This window comes from Elephas maximus, chromosome 7 (genome assembly GCF_024166365.1).
Source record: "Elephas maximus indicus isolate mEleMax1 chromosome 7, mEleMax1 primary haplotype, whole genome shotgun sequence".
Lineage (NCBI taxonomy): Eukaryota > Metazoa > Chordata > Mammalia > Proboscidea > Elephantidae > Elephas > Elephas maximus.
In genome coordinates, this window is record NC_064825.1 from 75,157,007 (window position 1) to 75,178,825 (window position 21,819).

The 21,819-nt window shown below is 43.0% G+C and overlaps 2 protein-coding genes across 9 annotated transcripts in view; both read left to right on the top strand.

The window, feature by feature from the left end:
* The window catches only part of NAV2 (neuron navigator 2), a 451,696-nt gene that overhangs the window by 158,492 nt on the left and 271,385 nt on the right, over nucleotides 1–21,819 (top strand). The window lies entirely within an intron of this gene.
* Nucleotides 5–20,537, top strand: LOC126079598 (protein FAM186A-like). Its single transcript, XM_049890703.1, has 4 exons — nucleotides 5–17,654; nucleotides 17,763–17,870; nucleotides 18,049–18,336; nucleotides 18,445–20,537. Exons 1-4 carry the CDS (start codon nucleotides 17,462–17,464, stop codon nucleotides 18,777–18,779), a joined length of 924 nt encoding a protein of 307 aa, XP_049746660.1. The 5' UTR covers nucleotides 5–17,461; the 3' UTR covers nucleotides 18,780–20,537.

Genomic DNA, 21,819 nt, shown 5'->3' on the forward strand with positions numbered 1-21,819 from the left:
TGGTGCACAGGGAGTGAATGTTTGTGTTCCCTTAGTAAACCCTGCTGCTAAATGACATGGACCGTTTTGAAAACATTCACACCAAAAGCTCTACTCCAGGGGATTACATGAATAAACTAACAGCCATTTCCAGGTAGCTACCAGGGAAGCATCCCTGACATTTGTTGGTATTTATTGAAAAACGGCTGTGATTTTTACGTAGGTTGTAAGATGGCAAAAATGAAATATCGTTCTTGCTATTAGAAACAAACCTATGTACAACTGCTGCAAACACACACTTGTTTAGGACTCAGACTGTTATGACTCGCTCTGCGTCCTCCAAGACCCACAACAACTCCTCTGTCTGAGTGTGCTGCTGAGAAACAGATGAAGTGATGGTATTTTACTCATCAGAAATGGGGGCATGTGGTCTGATTGTCTTTAAAGATTAGAATGACCTGAAATCAGAACTGTAACAGGAAACAGGAAACGTACAGTCAGATCCAGACCATTCTCAACCAAACCTTGACAAGTGGTGTTTTGTCTGATGGGATACATTTAAATGGTGATAGTAAAGCTCTTTAAAAAAAATAAATAAATAAAATGAATCTTTTTAATCTGTTCTTGTTACATGTCCTGTGCATAATCTTTGAATTAAATTCATGATCACTGTAGAGTTCAGAAAACATTGACTCACGGGGCTCTGTACACTTTGCTTTTCATTTCAAAACACTTTTCAAACTTGAATAAGTATATAAAGAACGTGTGTTTTCAGAGTCTTGTTTAGATGATCCTAATACCTGTTTAAAATATGAAGGAGCAACTTAAGGCCTCCCTTTCCTGCTGAACATTAATTTGCTTCCAGAAGCCTTAAAAAAGTCATGAATTGTCTCTCTAACTCCCCGCCTCCCCCATCCTCCCACCCCCCACCGAATAGGCACAATTTGATACCTCTCATTCCAGAATAGGAAACCCTGGTGGCATAGTGGTTAAGAGCTATGGCTGCTAACCAAAAGATCAGCAGTTCAAATCCACCAGATGTTCCTTAGAAACCCTGTGAGGCAGTTCTGCTCTGCCCTATAGGGTCGCTATGAGTCAGAATCGACTCGACAGCAGCGGGTTTGTTTTTTGTTTTTTTTAATTCCAGAATACACCAAAGTGATTGGCATTCCTTGGGCTTACCGTTTAATTTTCTGACTCATTTATCCCAATGAGCTGGGCACATAGGCAACCTTTTCAGCTAACTTTTTTTCCACGCACAAAAACCTTTTTATTATAAAGAGGTAGGAAGATGGCGACGGGGGTGGGCGGGGTGGTGGCAGTCATTTTCTAGTTTACATTCTGAAATGAGTTTCTCTTTTTTGTTGGTTTGTTCCACTGGAGGTTTTGTTTTCATTTTGTTTGATCCCGACACCAACCACTCCTTACACAGGGAAGTGCCCAGGCAGACCTGTCATGGCTGCTTTGACTTTTAGAGGTGCTTGGCTGCTATTTTTACTAGAGCTACTGCAGCTGTCCAGTGTATTAATAATTGAGGAAATTTGGATGATAAGAGACTTAATTTTAGTGCAAGCATTTTACACATACAATCATATCTTCACTTGAAAGACATATATAATTTTCCTCTGGGATAGATATGGATGCATTTGCCCCCAATCATTATAATGCATATATAGAACCAATATTTGAAGGCACTGGACTTTATTCTCTTTGGTGTATTTGTATTTTCTGCACCGTCTGTTGGGGTGTTGCTTGTTGTTAAAGTCTATTTTAAAGCTTATACTATCATCACCTTGGATTTTTCTGTGCAAATTTAGTTCTATATGCAAATACGTTGTTTGGTGGTTTCTCCATAACTTTTTTAGCTGGGGACGTATTGTTTGTTCATCAACTGTGTGTTTTTAAACCACAGAAATACAAAATCCTATAATTGTGATAATTAGTTCTAGCCTAGAGGTGGAGAGGCAGACATGGCCTTGTGGTAAATTTAGCAGAGAAGACTTCAACATATAGGATGTGAGGCCGGGAAAGTGTAAGAACCTCTACCACAGTCATTCTGTTCTGTAGGAAATGAGAAAGATGACAATAAGGACCACAGAACCATTGTCCTTTATCCTAAGTCACAAAACAATGGTAAAATTCATAAGGCAGAACTCAACATGGTCACACAGGAAGTCCTTCTCATAGACGTGTATGAATGGTGTCCTAGCTAATAGGACACACATGTGTCTATGTGTGTGCATGTGAGTGTACACAGAATTAAAGCATTTCTGCTTACGGGAAGTATAATTCGGTGAAGATGACATAGCGATGAACCATCATTTCTAGATTTCTAGAAGTTAACCTCCCAATTAGGCTTTACTTAGGGCGTCCACTGACAAAGATCACTTGATGTTAGTGTTTGCCAAATAGTGCCCATTTGGAAGAGGCTAGCAGGACAGGCATATGGAGAACATTGCATTGATAGAAGGAAGATGACACACAATGGAATGAAAGCTTGAGAACTATATCTTATTGGGAGGGTAATTCTAACTCCCCTGAAAATAATCAGCACAGAGTTGGGGTGCTTATTCCCTAAGAAGATGGATGTAGCAAGCATTCATCTTTGGAGGCCTTTAATAATAAAGCCAAAGAAAAGTGCTTTTGTGTCAGAGCAGGAGTAGGATGTGTGCTATTAAAGTTGCCAAGGAACAAATCCACTTCACCAGCTCATCAGTAGGTAGGAAGGTGAGCTTTGTGGGAGTCACCATAAGGAGCAAGCACTGGAGGAGATGCGTATCTTCCTCCCACTCCTTCATGACCCTCCTTCTCCTCACGCACAAGAACTGCATTCTCCACCCCCTGCACTCCAGACTCTGTTCCAAGTCCTGCTGTCTTCCCAGAGGATGAGGAAGCGAACTCAGACCCTGGTGGAATATGGACTAGAGAATTCCAGGGGCAATGAAGCATATACGGTATGGCTGTGGCATTGCGTGCTTATAGCCAGTCCATCAGCAAATATTCACGTGCTTACTAATGCCAGGCGCCGGGCTAGGCCAGGTGAATACACAGGTGGACCAGATGTGATTTCTGCCCTCAAGGAACTCAGAGATAAGTGGGCAAGACATCAGAGAACAATTAGAGCAATAAAACATTGAAACTGCCAAGAGAGACATCTTCCAAGGTACACCGCGAGTCATTCCACTCCCAGGGCAAGGGGAGGCTTAAGAATAACTTATGAGGGGTGAGTCTTGAAAAGCAAGAGGGTTTACTAAGGGAGAACAACAGGTGGGAGAGGATTTCAAGCTGAGCCAGCCCTGGCTTCAAACTCATTACTGGAGAATCTGTTTACCTGAGGATGTCATGGACCCTGCAAAAGAAGGCTTGGCAAACATTTGTTCATTGATCCTACTGAATTGCCGCAAGCTGAGTCTGGTGAGGCTCTTCCAGCCTCTAAGCAGTGTCATCCGTTGCCCCTGTTGTGCCCGTGGATGGTAGGTCATGGAAGAGCCCAGAGTATGGCAGACTTCATAGCCGTGGAGGCCTTTTCATACCTGGAACAAGCCTTTGCAGTTTTCATCACTCTCCAGGTGCTTCATCTTAGGAGCCACCCCCAGTGGACTCCAGAGCAAACTTTTATAAAGAAAAATACACGTAGTTATCCACTCCTGTTGACAGAAGGTCAACAATGGGATCTGGAGAATGAAAATGCTACCTGGTTGGAAATGGTGCTTAGTATTTATAACATCAGCACTCACATGCATCTATCTGCACAATGCTTTAAGTTTTAAAAGCCCTTTCACACTGACGAGCACACTTGATCCTTGTGACTCTGCTGACATTGGTACAATGATAGCTTCGTGAATGAGAGTCAGCATAAAGTCGATTCCCAGAAGACAGAAATCAATCATAGCTCTGCTTTCCCAGTTCTCCATCATTTCTGACACCATGGCACTGTCTCTCTTAGTCTAGCCACCTGGAGCTAGGTCAGACCTTGCAGGTGAAGAGGACACCATCCTTGGGTTTGCTAATTTGCTGGAACGAGGCACAGAACTCATGGAAGACATACTTAGGACCACGAGTTTTATTATAGTCAAAGGATATAAATCAAGATCATCGTATGGAGGAGATGCATAGGCCAGGCCTGGGAAGGTTCCCAATGCGGAGTTGCTGAGTCTCGGGGAGTACACAGCACCCTCCCTTTGCGGACCAGGAGGCTCTCTGAGCCTTCCTGTTCTGGGCATTTATTGGCCAGTCCTGCGTGAAAGGCTAAATTATGCCTCCTGAGGCTAGCTGGTATGGCTTTCTAAGTGAGTCTTTCCTGGTCTGGCCAGACCCCACTTGTCAGCACAAATCTTGTGGTGTGGCCTGGCAGTCTCAGACTTAGGCACTCCGGTTACTTGAAGGGTTATTTCTCTGGAGCCAAGGACAAAGGATGCCTTACTTATGGTAAAACTAGGCCCTTTACCCATAGCCAGAATAACCCATAGCTTTCAGTGGAAACTGAGGCACTGGGCGGTAGAGACACAGGGAGCGGCAGAGCCAGGGCCCAAGCCCCGTGGTTTTCCTTCAGCACCACTGGCCGTAACTCACAGCACCCAACTCTCAACCCTTGTAAAATAGGACTGTGACCAAAAAACAGGGAGACTCAGCAGTGGTGTCCTGTTTCTGGAGTGAGCCTGACCTCGGCTTTTTTCTACAGAACAGCTTTGCCCTATTCCAGTCTGACCTAGAAGCCTTTGGGACCAAGTTCTTGGATATGGAGCTTTAGAAACAGCATTCCCCAACTCCACCTTCCCTCCCCTCCCCAAAACCATCCTCTTGTCTCTTAAATAAGTTTGTGCATGTACGTCAGAGCTGGTTAAAATGTTTTGTCTGTTTAGCATTGCCATGGCAACCTAGGGGCATCTTTTTGGCTTTCAAGTAGCGTGTTCAGCAGAGTTATGTGTAGTTTGGAGGGAAAAGCATTGCCTGGAGCGGGGCCAGTGGGGGCTGGGCAGCCTGCTGCTTCGTTCTTTAAACTCACTGTACTCTGGGCTAACTTTGGAGCCTGGGAATGGCCAGCCACGGGGGGTGGTTTTCTTTTTTAAACATTATTATTTTAAGCAGCTTGGCTTTCTGTGGTTGATTAGAGGAGGTGCAAAGTTAGCAGGGCCTGCTTGCCGTTTCAGCAGAAAGCCCCAGACTTGTTTGCCTTCTAGCTGATCTCAGGCCTGGGGTCAGCCGGAGGCCTCCCAGAGTAGCCTACTGCCTCCTTCTGGACTCCCCATGGAGTTCTCTTGCCCTTTTCCCTAGTGTATCTATTTTGAGGAGCAGTCTGGGCTTGGGAATCAGAAAGGCTAGGTTTGAATTCCTTCTCAGCTCTTCTGTGGCCTTGAGCTAATTATTTAACCTTTTGTAGCCTTGATGTCCTATTTCGTAAAACCAGTTGCCACACAGTTGACTCTGACTCAGGGTGACCCCATGTGTGTCAGAGTAAAACTGTGCTCCGTAGGGTTTTTAATGGCTAATTTTTCAGAAGTAGATCACTAGACCTTTCTTCCAAGGTGCTTCTGGGTGGATTTGAACCACTAATCTTTTGGTTAGCAGCCAAGGACTTCTATAAAGAAGGATTAATAAAATGCATACTTCATAAAGTTTTCGTGAGGACTAATGAGGCAATGTGGGAGTCCCTGGATAGTACAAACAGTTAATGCACTCGACTGCTGACCAAAAGGTTGGAGATTTGTGTCTACCCAAAGGTACCTCAGAAGAAAGGCCTTGCAATCTACTGACAAAAAATCAGTCATTGAAAACTCTAAGGAGTACAGTTCTACTCTGACATACGTAGGGTTGCCATAAGTCAGAATCACCTTGACAGCAACTGGTTTTTAAAAATAATGAAACTAATAATAATAGATAATAATAATAGTTAAAATAATAAAATATAAGTAAAGCTTATAGAATCTTTGTCTTGTGCCAGGCACTGCTCTAAAAATATCACCTTAGTCCTATCCTCCCAATAGCCCTTTGAGGTAGGTGATGGCCTTATCACTATTTTCTTTATCAGGTTCCTGCCATATGTTCAGCACTCGATAAATGGCAATTTCTAGGATGATGATGATTTATTTTAGTGGTGGTTTATGTTTTGGGGGAAATAGAAGTGCAGTGCGATTGCTTACTTTTGTATGGCCTTTCTACCCATGGTGTTGTAGCTCTCACCCAGGTGATTGATTGGTCGGAACTCTGTGATAGGGTAATTGTGGCTCACCAAGGGGATTGGTCAGTTTTGCTTTAAAACAGCCAATTCCAGAGCATAGAGGAGGATCCTACCACCACCAAGGAAGAACAGCCAGAAGCGGAGAGCGCATCCTTAAGACCCGGGATCCCTGTGGAGAGAAGCTCTTAGAAGCAGGAACCTAAGAAAGACACAGAGAGAGAGCTGTAACCCTAAAGACGGTGAAAATTGGCGGCAGGAGAGACCTGGCACAGAGACCCGGTAGCAGGAGAGGGCACAGTGGGCTTCCCGGCCCACAGAGAGAGAAAGCTGAGTGCATTTGGGAAGAGGCCTAGGGCCAGGGAGAGGCGTGCCTGTGAGCACAGTTGGGAAGAGGCTGTCCTGATGAAAGAACTGTATCCTGAGTGTTCCTGACCTGAATTATAACTGTTATTTTCCTTATAATAAACCTCATAATTTTGAGTATGGTCTTTGAGCTCTTTATGGCCATTGCAATAAATTACTGAACCCAGCAGAGCAGTGGCGAATGTGTGAGGGACAGCCAGTGTCAGAATTAGTAAAGATGGCTGAGGGGGGAGGCTTGTCTGGTCTCCACCTCATGGGAATCAGCCTTGGGCTGTTGATTTTAGTTCTCCTTTCCCCTTGTGAAGTTAGAGGAGGCCAGACAGTGCCCCCATGCTGTTTTTACAGAAGCTTTTGGAAGCCTGAGAAAAGCTGTCTACCTCTCTCTTCCCTAAGTTATATATGCAGGCGAATTTTGCACACAGCCTGAGTAGACCGTGGACCCTGGAGGCTGACCTATGTGCCCCCTAGGGCTGCAGAGACTCATGTTCAGTGCCCCTACCTGTTAGGACATACCTCTGCTCCTACCCTGTCCTTTTAGGGGCCCCTGTTTTTTGTAAGCAATGACGGCACATGAGTTCCCAAGACAGTGGGGGTCTGCATTTAGACAGAGGACAGAGCAGTGGTTTTCACACTTTTATCCTATCAGTAGAACCCCCCTTTTTTTCAAATAAAATTTTATGTGGAACCTCACAACATGAAAGGGATAAAAGCTGAACTGCTCTGATAAAAGTAGGATTGGGTGGCCCAGAGCAGGGCTACCTCAGCCTTTTCCTCTCACCTCCCCTTCTCCCCTTTGACAGCTGCGACCTAGGCCCCGGCAGAAGCTCAGCATCAGGAGAGACACAGTGAGATAGAGGCTAGGAAGGATCATGGCAGCACCAGCCCTCCTTCCTGTGGTCTTCCTCAATCTCCATCTTTATGAGAAAAGACAATCAAATTAGGCCTTCACTTTCATCTCTGACCTCTGGAGGCTGCAAGGCTTCATGGTTATGTGTGTGAGCTCTGAAGGTGGACTGCTTATGACCCTGATGGAGCACCTTAGCCTCTCTGGGGACAAGTCTCTATGAGGGGGGATAGTAGTAGTTTTTGCCTCACAGGGTTGTTTTTAAGGCTTAAATGAGATAATCTGTACGAGGTGCTTATGCATTGCTGAGGACGTAGCTCTTATTACAATGAGGACTTTTTTCAAAGTACCCCAGGTTCAAAGCCACTCAGTGATTCTGTGGGAGAAAGACTGGTGATCTGCTTCAGCAGAGATTATAGCCAAGAAAACTCTGTGGGGCAGTTCTCCTCTGTCACATGGGATTGCTATAAGTTAGAATTCATTCAACAACAATAAGAGCAACCAGCACGTGGGGTTTACATGAGTCAGAATTGTCTGGATGGCAACGGGTGTTTTCTTGAGAAATAGACATGCCTCAAGAATGGCCAACTCCGCCTTTGGTGGGGGTTTGTTAGACAGCTTGGCTTGAGTGTGTTTGTATACCTACGTCTCTGAAAGCATTGGGCTAAAGAGAACCCCCTAAGAAATCTGATGTCATGAAGCAGCGTGGTCGTAGCAAAGCATGGTCTTCAGGGGCTTTCAGGCTCAGAATCAATCTTGGTTCAGTCCCATCTTAACAGTGTGGCCCTGAATAACCCACCTGACTTCTCGGAACTGCTTCTTCCCTGTAAAATGTGGGAAGGAATAACATCTCATTAAGCTACAGTGAGGTTTCAGTGAGAGGACGTACATTTATTGAGCACTTATTAAATGCCAGACATGTGCTATGAGCTTTACATTATTATTACAGTTACTCCTCACAGCAATCCTATGAAGTGGCTGCTGTTACTGCCTGTATTTTACACATGGGGACTGAAGCTTTAAAAGGTTATTTTTTGCCCCTGGATGTTCACCTAGGAAGAGGCAGAGTTGGTGCTTGAACCCAGGTCCATCTAGTTTCAAAGCCTATGGTCTTCACCTGTGTGAAGGGGAAAAAACAAACAAACCAGTTGCTGTCAACCTGATCCCGCCACATGGTGACCTCCAGTGTGTCAGAGTAGAACGGGTCTCCACAGCGTTTCGATGTTTGACTTTTTGGAAGTCAATCACCCGGCCTTTCTTCCAAAGTGGACTCAAACCACCAATCTTTCTGTTAACATCTGAGCACATTAATGTCTGCACCACTCAAAGATGTGACAGAGAAGGGGTACAATAAAATTCATTCCTGCCTCACCAACTCATGTCCTTATTTTTCATTGGTGAATTCAGCAGAGCCAGCTGGGCTTCGCTGGGAGTTAGTGAATAGGGAGGAAAGTGAATATTTCTGGAAAGGCCCTGAATTGATCTATTGATGGGAACTCTAAAGCTGAAACAGGGGCAGGTGGCAGCCTCTTGAGATGGCCCCAAAGAGCCCTGGCGCCAGGTACCTCTGGCCTGTGTTCTTCTCACAGGCTCCTGGGCCACTGTGAGGCCATCTGCAGTGGAATCAGGTTTCTGAGCCCAGTGACCGTGAGCCCTCCCAACAGCTGCCAGAAAGCCGGCCACATGCCTCGGGGAGTGTCTGAGATCCTCGGGCAGCTGAGCGGCCTCTTCCCTGGGCCCCTGAGCCTATTTTTACATGGCCCTAAGGGCACACACATGTTATAAATCCAAGAAGGAATGAAGAAATATCCACAGGCCACTGAGAATTTAGAGAAAAGTGCAAAGAGTCCAGGGTCAAGGTCAACAGGATGTATCCACTGCTTCCCACCCAAGGTGTCATATCCTGACATCCCTGCTTGTGTTTTGGCCATTGCTGTCTCTTTCAAAGATGGCAGCAGCCTCCAGAAGTAACAAAGACTTGCCGCTGCCTTCATTTTAGCTCCCTGCGACTGATTTTGGACTTCTGACTTCCAGGAATGTAAGATAATAAATTTGTGTTGTTTTACGCCACCCAATTTGTGGTGAGTGGGTAGTGGTGGTTCAGTGGTAGAATTCTCACTTTCCATGTGGGAGACGAGGGTTTGATTCCTAGCTAATGCATGTCATTTGCACAGCCACCACCCATCTGTCTGTGGAGGCTTGCATGTTAGTGATGCTGAACAGGCTTCGGCAGAGCTTCCAGACTAAAACACTAGGAAGAAATGCCTGGTGATCTACTTCTGAAAATCAGCCAATGAAAACCCTGTGGATTACAATGGTCCAACCTGCAACCCATCATAGGGATGACACAGGCCTGGGCAGTATTTTGTTCCATTGTGCACAGGGTCCCCATGAGACAGGGACCAACTCAACAGCAGGTAAAAACAAGCTTATGGTAATTTGTTACAGCAGCCATAGGACACTAGTAGACCCGGAGGTTCAACTCTTGGTGAATCAGACAGGAAGCTATTTGGGTTTTATAGCAGAGGCTCGTTTTGTGACTGTGGGCCCTTTGAGTTTGCGAGTTTACCTAAAGGTGCCTCTATATTGCTAGAATATTTCAGAATGGAATTTCTCCCCTCTGTGTGTTCAAAGTAGATCATTGTAGGGAAGCAAGTAGAGGTCAGAGACCTGCTAGTTTGCAGCACTGCCCATCCTGTGAGCTGCCTGAGCTACTGAGCTGTCATAGGAAGGGTAAGTGCCATTACAACTAGTAATTAAAAGGCAATACAGGGTATTCTGGACCTCTTTGTGAATGCAAACTAATGAGTAGGCAGTATGTTCCTCAAACTAATGTATTTTTGTCTTGTAATTAACATGACATGTAAGCAAATTTTATGAGAGATTAATCATATTTGTATGCTGTTTTACAACATGAAAGCTTTGAATACATATGTGCTTTTCATCTTTTTCAACTTAATGAAGATCTCCATATTCCCAACACCTGGCATAGTACTAGGTACATTGGAAGTGCTCAGCTAATGTTTCTCAGATGAAAGAGCTAAACGGTCCAACTTTCCAGAGACTGGCGGTGAGGTTACACATCAGATTTTAATATGTGAAATATATTATGTACTCTGAAATGCTGCAAAAAAAATTGAGTAGCCCTAAGCCAAGAAGTCCCTCCAATACAATCTCTTCTCTCGCGATTTTATCCTTTAAGTTAAAAAAAAAAAAAAAAAACCCACCGCTGTCGAGTCAACTCCGACTCATAGCGACCCTAAAGGATAAGTTATAAAGATGTATGAAAATAACAGACTGTTTTCATTAATAAGGCAAGTAGTTGTTGGTTTGGCAAAGCCTCCTCCAGCTGTGCCTCTCAAACTTCAGTGTGCGTGAGAATCACCTGGGTCGCTTGTTAAACTATGGATTGCTGGACCCCACGCCCAGAGTTTCTGGTTCTGTAGGCCTGGGGAGGAGCTGGATAATTTGCATATCTAAAAAGCTCTCAAAACGGTGCTGTTGTTGCTAGTTTGGAGCTCACACTTGGCTTAGCATCCTCGCAGAGTCAAGTAAAAGAGTCCGTTCTGGGATGTGCCTGTGCTAAAACCAAAACCAAACCATACCCACTGCTGTTGAGTCAATTCCCACTCATAGCGACTCTATAGGACAGAGTAGAACTGCCCCATAGAGTTTCCAAGGAGAGCCTGGCAGATTCGAACTGCGAACCTCTTGGTTAGCAGCCATAGCACTTAACCACTGTGCCACCAGGGTTTCCGTGCCTATGTATGCTAAAAAAAAAAAAAAAAAAAAAATTTTTTTTTTTTTTTAAGATACCTTTAAATGAACATTAGTTTGGGAAGCTGTTTTAAAATGTTTAATTAACAGTATTTCATAAGGGTTTGTTTAACTAAATATTTTGAATGATCCAAGCAGTTTGCTCTGTTGGAAAGGTTAGGATGCTTTAGACGTCTCTTTGTCCGAGAACCATCTCACATTCTAAATTGATAGTGTAGACAGTAGCACATGGCCACTATCTCAGCAGCTTCATGGTTTCCTGGGGAAAGCTCAGACTGGGAGCCTGCAAGTGTCTTTTGTATCCCTTCTAGCTTACTTAACCTTTGTGATCCTTGGTTTCCTCCATTGAAAACTGGGGTGATAATCCTTTATCATATTGTGCTTAGCTACCCATATCCCCACTAGACATTAACTTCTTTAAGGGTAAAGTTTGCATCTGTCCATCTGCCCACACTGCCTGGCACCTGGTAGTTGCTCAGTGAATATTTAATGAACAAATCTCCAGCACACCTACTTTGGGAGTGAGGTGTTGTGAGTGGCAACGTGGTGTTCAATAAGGTTGAAGAATTTAGCAAATGCAAGGGGGAGGGGGAGGGGGAGTTGCAGAGGGAGAGCTATAGAACTTCTTGAGCTGAAAGAGAAATTGCATGGTGATTTATAGCCACGTAGATTGTGGTTTATATAAAAGCCATATGGGCCTCATGCTTGGATCCACCTCCCTGCATATGTAAGAAGTCTTCATGGAATTCTTATGTTTCAGCGTAGCATCAAAGGGGTGTTTGCGTGTGTGTGTGTGTGTTTTCCATGAAATGGAACTTAGCAAGAATCCCTGCTTGCATTTTGCTAAGGCATGGTTAGTCTGTAGCATCTGCATGTTGAGAACTGGTCTGTTGATGAGTGCCAGTGTACTCATTGCAGCAAAGAGTAAAGAATGATGGCTAACAAGCTAAGTTCAGGCCCTGGGGGATCTTTTAAAACTAATCAAAAAGGGATAGATGACAACAGTTATATGAAAATCAACAGACTTCACAAAAATTGGTCTTCCAGCCTTTCTTGGAAAAGATCTGATAATTTGGCAACACTGGGATGGCATTCCACAGGCTAAAATGGGCTATGTTTGTCATAATCCCCACCATTCCCTATTGTCTTATACCCAGCCTCTTTTATTAATTTATGTTACCTGCCTGCCCCCCAGCCCTCCGCACACATATGAAGTCTTGACTCTCAAACTATGTACTCTTCTTTTTAAGTATCATGAGTTTCCTCAGGAACCCTAAGCAGTGGTATACGGTGGTTTGAAAGATACCTTTTAATGGAGCATTTTGACTTGGAAATAAGGCTTATAAGTGCTTATATTGATTTAAATTATTCCTGCTCCTGAAGATTTAAAACGCTGTACAAGAACTTAGGTATCTTTCATAAAACATGTCCAAAAGAATGCAGAAATCACTCCTTCCTCTGTGAAGTGTTCTTTGTCCTTTGGTGTAAAGGTTGGGTTTGGTTTCGATGGACTAATTACCTGTTGCCTTTTCACACTGCCAAAGGTAGGGGGCAGGGAAAATGACCAAACGCAGGTGTCAGTTTTCTCCTGCTCAGCTCTAGCAGAACACTTGCTGTTTGGTTGTTACAATACCTCATATTTGTGTAGGGCTTCACAGCTTACATTCACTTTCCGTTAGCTTCACTTTCTGTTATCTGTTCAAATTCTAACTCTGCCATTTAATAACTGTTCAGGAAGGCACTTAAACCGTCTCTGCCTTCATTTCCCCATCTGGAAAATGGTGGTAATAATACCTGCCTTAGCTGATCGTGCAGATTAACTGAAATAATGTATGGAAAATCATTTAGCCCAGTGCTTTGTGTTCTACACAAGTATAGATATTAGTTCCTTACAAGGCCTGTACAAAGCTTTCAAGAAAGGGATAATTATCCCCATTTCACTGACAGGGAAACTGAAGCTCAGGGAAATTATTTTTCCCAAAGATGATCAAGGAGCCCTGAGAAATCCACAGTTCCCTGTACCTTACCTCTGGTCATGTGGAGTGCTCAGTTCCCCAGCCCCCCATTAAAACCTCCTCATAGTTGTGGCTCCAGTCATAGTGCAAATGTGAGAACACTTTGAGATGAGTTGGCTTTTTGTATTGAGTAGATTTGATGCGCAGAGGGATTCCCAGGTTGGTATGGGTGTGGTAGCAGTCTTGGTGGCAGAACCTGACCAAAATCTCATGTCACTCATACTTTCCCCCAAAGGAAAGAAAAGGGTTTCTCTTCATTGTTATAAAGCACAACAAGTGCTTATCTTTCATGGGAGGTTTTGCCATGAATCACCTTGGAATCTATACCTTCTAGGATCCATTCTGCTCTCTTAAAGGGATCGTATAGAAGAAACTAACCAAAGAAAGCGTCTTTAAAGGTTAGCCTTCTGATGGAGTACTTCCAAGAGGCAGTCAGCCCATCTACATGCATTACATAATCAGTCTTAGGAGTCTCTTTTGAGGGAGACTTGTAGGGATTTGATTCTGAGTTTCAGAATTTGTTGGTTGCTTTGTTTATAAATGGCTGCAACATGTTCTATTTTTACGATCACCCAGCAGTTTTAATGTTGGGTAGTCTTTGTGGATAATATTCCTAATATATCAATATTTAGGTAGAACCATAAGAAATTGCCAACCCTCAACCATCTTTTACCTACAAACATGGCAGTTTTATCTGGTTCAACCTTATACTTGACCAGGACTGAAATAGTAACAGAGTTTAGCATTATATGACAAGTTAAAAATTGTCACTATTTCTTTACAGGTGCCTTAGCTATTTTGTAGTCTTGGAAAGCTCAAGGGTATCCTATAATAGTAAACTTCCTTGTCTAGTTTGTTCTCCTCTTTCAGTAGACTTTGACCATGCTCTGACATCCTGACGATGGCAGTAAGCAGAAGCAAGAATTATCTTAATTATTACTTAGGATTTTCTTAATTCTTAATCCCTCATAATTTCTGGTTGGTTGGCATGTAGCTCTTTACCTTGACAACTGATGTTAAAATTTGAAACTATTGGCTACATTTAGTTTCTTATTGTAAAATATTTTGCATATTACTTGCATAATCCCCCAATTTTATATTAATGATTAATAATGGTCTATAATTTACATGTACCTCTTCAGCCAAACCAGTTTTAAAGTAAAAGTAGATTGAGGTTAAGTCTATTCGATGGGAAAAGAGTCTCTTCAATAAAGGTGCTGGGAAAATTGGATTTCCACATGCAGAAAAATGAAAGAGGATCCTTGCCTGACACCATACACAAAAATAAGTTCAAATTGGATTAATGTGCAAACTACAATAATAAAATTCTTAGAAGAAAAAGCAGGGGCAACACTGTCAGGCCTAGTTTTTAACAATGGATTATCTAACATAATAACAAAAGCACAAACAGCAAAAGACAAAATAAATAAATGGCACCTCATAAAAGTTAAAAACTTTTGTTCATCAAAAGATTTCACCAAAAAAGTGAAAAGACAAGCTACCAACTGGGAGAATATCTTCAGAAACCATATATCTGATAAGAACCTAATAACCAAAATATATATAAAACTTCAACAGCTCAACAACAAGACAAATAATCCAGTCATAAAATGGGCAAAGGATTTGAATAGACATTTCACCAAAGAGCACATTCAAATGGCCACGAAACACATGAAAAGATGCTTAGTGTCATTAGCCATCAGTGATGCAAATCAAATCCACAATGAAATACCATTTCATTACCACTAGGATGGCTAACCAGTGCCGTTGAGTCGATTGGGGCAGTCCTACTCTGTCCTATAAGGTCGCTATGAGTCGAAATCAACTCGATGGCACTGGGTTGAGTAGGATGGCTAAGATTAAAAAAAAAAAACAGAAAATAACAAGTGTTGGCGAGGATGTGGTGAAATTGAAACCTTTACCCATTGCTGGTGAGAATGCAAAATGGTACAGACATGTGGCGATTCCTCAAAAAACTAAAAATAGAACTGCCATATGACCCAGCAATTCCACTCCTAGGTATATACCCAAAAGACTTGAAAGCAGAGATTCAAACAGAGATTTGTACGCCAGTGTTCATTGCAGCAGTATTCACAGTAGCCAAAAGGTGGAAACAACCTAAATGCCCATCAACAGAGTGGAATACTACTCTGCCAGTAAGAGAAATGAACTCTTGATACATACTATAATATGAATGGAGCTGGAAGACATTCTGCTGAGTGAAATAAGTCAATTACAAAAGGACAAATATTGTATGACCTCACTTATATAAAAATACAAAGAAAAGGCAAATGTGTAGAAAACAGTTTATTAGTAGTTACCATGGGCAGGAGGTGGGGGGAGGTTAACAGTGATGGAGATATCACATTGATTAAAGGTAGGGTTGCACAGCTGATTATTGTAATTGCAGTCAATAAGTTGTACACCTTTAAAAAGTTGAATTAGCAAAAGTTGTGTGATAGACATATTTACAATGACGACAAAAAAAAAAAAGTAGCTGCTGAGGCTGCTTATGTACAACCAAAATCCTCGTGGGATTTGGTTTCTTGGTTTGGAGGTTTAGGATCATGGTTTCATGAACCCCAGATGAGAATTTGAATTTCCAGCAAGTTCCCTGCTGAGAATTTGAATTTCTACCCCAGATATACTGAGTCAGAATCTATATTTTAATAAGATCCCTAGGTGATTCTTATGTATATCTTCCTGGAAACTTGTTAGAAATGTAAACCGAACTGGTTTGGAGCTCTGGTTTCATGGGACATCCCAGTTAATTGGTCTAATTACTTGTTTAGTGCTTCTGTCCTACCTCCTTGTTCATTGCATAGTGCCTGTGGTCTTAAAAGCTTGCAAGTGGCCATCAGGGCACAATTGGTCTCTTTTCACTTGGAACAACAGAGGAAGAAGGAGAGTCAGGAGTTGGAGGAGGATATGAAATGTGTGGCTAATTGCCTCCATGAACAACTACCCCCTTTGCCATGAGATCAGAAGAACTGTATGTTACCCAGCTACCGTTACTGAACATTTCGATCAAAGATTCTTCTATAGAATCTTTGATCAAAAGGGGGAAAATGCAGAACAGAATTTCAAATTTCGTAGACTCCAGACTTCCTGGAGCCATGAAGGTTAGAGGAACCCCTGAAACTATTGCCTTGAGATAATCTTTAAACCTTAAACCAAAAATATCCCCTGAAGTCTTCTTAAAACCAAAAAATAGTTTAGCTTACCTAAGCACATTATGCTCTTAAGAACTATGTATATGGGATCAAATTGATAACAATAACTTGAAAGATTAGATAGGAACCTTAGGGGGCAGTGAATTTATATTAATGGGGGAGGAATAACTCAGAAAAGAAAGGTGAGGATGTTTGCATAACTCAAAGAATGTAATCCCTGTCACTAAATGGTACATGTAAAAACTGTTGAATTAATGTATGTTTTGCTGTGTATATACTCAACGACAGCAACCAAAATAACATTTTTTAAAAAAAGGAAAAAAAAATGTTGATCGAAGCAATTTATGTCAAGGTTTCTAGCATCACGCCTGATATGTCATCAGTGTCCATGGAAGCAGCAGTCAAGAAATCAAACGATGTATTTCATTAGGCAAATCTGCTGTAAAAGACCCCTTGAATGTTTTGGAAAGCAAAGATGTCAAATTGATGACTAAGGTGTTTCTGACTCAAGCCATGGTCTTTCCAATGGCCTCACAAAGTTTTCTACAAAAAAATAGTTGACTCTTCTTAACCGAAACTATTTGTCTAAGACCTTAGGCTTTCCCATGTGGCTTGTTAGAGGAAATGTTGACCAGAAAGCTTTTGGACAGAGACTGCTGATTCTGGCCGGAGGAACATGGATTCTAGTTACAAAGCACCCATTCATAGAGAGGTTGTTCCAGTGTCTTAGAATTTAACAGCTCTCGGAGTGTCTTACAACTCCAAATTATCTTTCATTTCCAGGAAATGCCACTAGTGTCTAAAATTCTGCCTTTTTGGAATAGTGTAAAGTGTGAGCCTTTTTAAATTTCTGACTATGGAAAGTTCTAGACCCTTGATATATATATATCAACCCATCTAATCCTCTCAGTAATGCTATGAGATAGATATCAGTATTCCCATTTTAGCAATGATAAACCTGAGGCTTGGGGAGATCAACAGTTTCCCCAGGGTCTTGTGACTGGTATATCAGGGAGCCAGAATTCAGGTGTGAATCAATCCAAAGTTCATATTCTTTCAACAGATACTGTCACCTGAAAACTCTGAGGGAATACAAATACCACTGTCACCTGAAAACTGTGAGGGAATACAAATGCCACTGTCACCTGAAAACTGTGAGGGAATACAAATACCACTGTCACCTGAAAACTGTGAGGGAATACAAATACCACTGTCACCTGAAAACTGTGAGGGAATACAAATACCACTGTCACCTGAAAACTGTGAGAGAATACATACACCACTGTCACCTGAAAACTGTGAGAGAATACAAATACCACTGTCACCTGAAAACTGTGAGAGAATACAAATACCACTGTCACCTGAAAACTGTGAGGGAATACAAATAGCACTGTCACCTGAAAACTGTGAGAGAATACATACACCACTGTCACCTGAAAACTGTGAGAGAATACAAATACCACTGTCATCTGAAAACTGTGAGAGAATACAAATGCCACTGTCACCTGAAAATTGTGAGAGAATACAAATACCACTGTCACCTGAAAATTGTGAGAGAATACATATACCTCTATCACCTGAAAATTGTGAGAGAATACAAATACCACTGTCACATGAAAACTGTGAGAGAATACAAATACCACTGTCACCTGAAAACTGAGAGAATACATATACCACTGTCACCTGAAAACTGTGAGAGAATACAAATACTACTGTCACCTGAAAACTGTGAGAGAATACAAATGCCACTGTCACCTGAAAACTGTGAGAGAATACAAATACCACTGTCACCTGAAAACTGTGAGGGAATACAAATACCACTGTCACCTGAAAACTGTGAGAGAATACAAATACCACTGTCACCTGAAAACTGTGAGAGAATACATATACCACTGTCACCTGAAAACTGTGAGAGAATACAAATACCACTGTCACCTGAAAACTGTGAGAGAATACAAATACCACTGTCACCTGAAAACTGTGAGAGAATACAAATGCCACTGTCACCTGAAAACTGTGAGGGAATACAAATGCCACTGTCACCTGAAAACTGTGAGGGAATACAAATGCCACTGTCACCTGAAAACTGTGAGGGAATACAAATACCACTGTCACCTGAAAACTGTGAGAGAATACAAATACCACTGTCACCTGAAAACTGTGAGAGAAAACAAATGCCACTGTCACCTGAAAACTGTGAGAGAATACATCTACCACTGTCACCTGAAAACTGTGAGAGAATACAAATGCCACTGTCACCTGAAAACTGTGAGAGGATACAAATACCACTGTCACCTGAAAACTGTGAGAGGATACAAATACCACTGTCACCTGAAAACTGTGAGAGAATACATATACCACTGGGAGAGGTAATATGGGAAGCCAATAGCAGTCACTTCTGCCTTGATGAGAATGAGTTCATGAGCATCTTACAAGGGAGGAGTTGCTGAGAGGTAGCTGTGACATCAGGTGATAGAGAAGACCCAGAGTCCTGGAAAGCTGGGGTTGAAAGGAAGGCCCTGGAGGAGGAAATGGAAGGCAGCCAAGACAAGCTTGTCTAATTCTCTTTTTGTCAGGGACCAATTCCAGATACAGCTTTGGGAATGTTAATGGCCCTAGAACTATAGCCCAAGGACATTCATGTCAAAAGTAACAACAACTACCAGTTATTGAGCACTTCCTAAATTCCAGGCATTATGTCGAACAGCACATATATACACTGTCCTATAGTGCCAGCAAGCACTCTGTGTGGTAGGTGTCATAATTCCCATTTCACAGATCAGGCCACTGAGGTAACATGCTGAAAGTCATATTGAGTAAATGGCAGAAACAGCATTTGAACTCAGATTTGACCCTGAAACCTGTTTTGTGTCCTGCAGACATCATTCCTTAGCCCTAATCACACCCCTTTTGCCTTTGTGTCTAGCTCTTCCACTTGGAGGCCTTGACTTCAAACAGTGCTTTTGGGGAGTGATAGGAAGTTAGGGAGGCAGTGGTGGTTCCATGGTAGAATTTTCACTGTCTGTGCAGGAGAGCTGGGTTTGATTTCTGAATAGTGCACCTTACGCACAGCCACTGCCCATCTGTCAGTGAAGGTTTGCATGTTGCTATGATGCTGAACAGGTTTCAGCAGAGCTTCCAGACTAAGACGGAGCGGCTTACTAAGCGGCAAGGTGGCTTACAAGGGGAGATCCATGCAGATCCTGGAATTTAGGAAGTGCCCAAAGGCCTGGAGATCTACTTCTGAAAAATCAGCCAATGAAAACCGTATGGATCTTAGCAATCTGATCCGCAGCCAGTGATGGGCATGGCGTAGGACTGGGCAGCATCACGTCCCACTGTGCATGGGGTTGCCATGAGTTGAGGATCGACTCACTGACAGCTAACAACAGGAAGTTAGGAAGTGTTACTCTGAAATTGTTGCAGGAAAATGATATAAATTACTATGGAATGGTATACCGGTTGCATACACACAAAGGCATCCCATGGGACTTTCTGACAACCTGATCTCCAGTGGAGTTTCTCCCCTCGTAGTGTGTGGTCATTGTAGTCACCATCTCTAAAGGGGAATGCTCTGCAGAGCTCGACTCTAAGGATTTATTATGGGAGCCTCCAGAAGAAGGAATGACTTTTAGAACTTTAGCTATACCAGCTACAGTTTAGCTCCCAGACTTCTTTGTTTCAGGGGAAAAATGGAGAAGTCAGAAAGTAATAGGAAAATGAAATATTCTAGGCCGTTGGAAGCAAAGTGGAAAAAGGTAGTCCACTAGAGGAATTTAAGATAGATTGTTGTTTTCAATTATTTTCTCCTGTAGAGAAGTTTTTTTTTAATCCACGTGGATGTTCCCATTTGCTGTAACAACAGAGAGACTCAAAGTTTTTAAAAAGGAATTTTTGACAGCATTTTGGAAAGCTGAAGTTGTAAGTGTTATAAACGGTATGGTGGGTGAAGTTGCCAGCTTAAAGGGAAAGGGGCACGCAGGACAATAAAGCAAGAAGAGAAACAGACTGTCCACAGGGACTATTAAGCATCATCTAGTCCCCAGTTAAGGAGCCCTGGTTTAACGGTGAAGTGTTTGGCTGCTAACACAAAGGCTGGCAATTCAAACCCACCCAGCAGTTTCGTGGGAAGAAGATCTGGCAATCTCCTTCTGTAAATATTACGCCTAGGAAACCTATGGGGCAGTTCCACTCGTCACACGGGGCGGGCCGGGGGGGGGGTGCACTATGAGTTGAAATTGACTTGAAACAACAGTCCCGTATTCCCACATTCTTAAATTTCCTGTTTAAAAGTCACTGTGGGAGCTAGAGCTAGTTTGCTGAAAGCTTTGATGCTTGAATGGCCAAAGCTGGGACAGAGAGTGTGGAGCCCCTTGTACCGCTGGACAGAGATGGCTTTATGCATCAACCAAGCAAGCAAGGTGGCTTACAAGGGGAGATCCATGCAGAAAGAAGGACAGGCCCTAATGGTCTTGAGTATTTCCCCAATTAGGGGAATTTGAAACACCACCATAAATTTCTCTCATTTTGGAATCTTCTTCTAAAATTAATACCTGGGTGGTGTAAGTGGTTAAGGTGCTTAGCTTCTGACTGAAATGTTAGAAACTCGAGGTCACCCAGAGGTACCTGAGAAGAAAGGCCTGGCAATCTACTTCTGAAAAAATCAGCCATCGAAATCCTCTGGTGCACAGTTCTACTCGGACACACATGGGGTCACCACGAGTTAGAATTGGCTCAATGGCAACTGATTTTTTCTTCGAAAATGAAGCCTACTATCTCATTCTCCTTCCCCCACCCCAGCTCTGCCCCGTGGGGTTGTGCTTCTTGAGGACCACTGTGGCCCATGAGCCATGTGATCATAGGATGCTCCTGGACCCCAGCACTGATTTGGGAGGACCAAACGATGATGCAGGGCAAATCAAGCATCAGGTCCTGGCCTCCTAGGCACGTAGAGGAAGGAGACAGCCAACACTGCCAAGACAGACAGTTAGGAGGGCATTTGCCTAAAGTGCATTTTGCTTTTTTGTTTGGTTTCATGGTTGAATTTCTTTTTTTCAATCCTCTTTGTTCTTTTTGTGGAATGGGGCAGAGGAAGGGTTGTGAGAAGGGCATGTGAATTTGATGGAGGCCTTTTTAGATGTGAAGCAGACATTCCTAGTATAGAAGACAACAGATGCTGACATTCCCTTCCCTGCCCTCCCCTTCTCTGAGCCCAGCCGGAAGTCACTGGAGCCCCACCTCGAGGCTACTGCTTGAACAATCCCAACACAGGAGAGCCTGTCCTTAAGTTCTCAGACTCGAAGGCTGCTATTGCCATTGTTCCAGGGAATGGAAGGACCCTGCTTTCTCGCGTTCCTCACGTCATCTCCTTGGCATGAGCAACATGGCCCTGTGTGGCCAGCCCTCTGCCCTTGCTCAGTGTCATCGCTCATTACCCTTCCCCCTTGCCCACTGTGCTCCACCGTCAGAGCCCCACTGTCAACTGTTGTT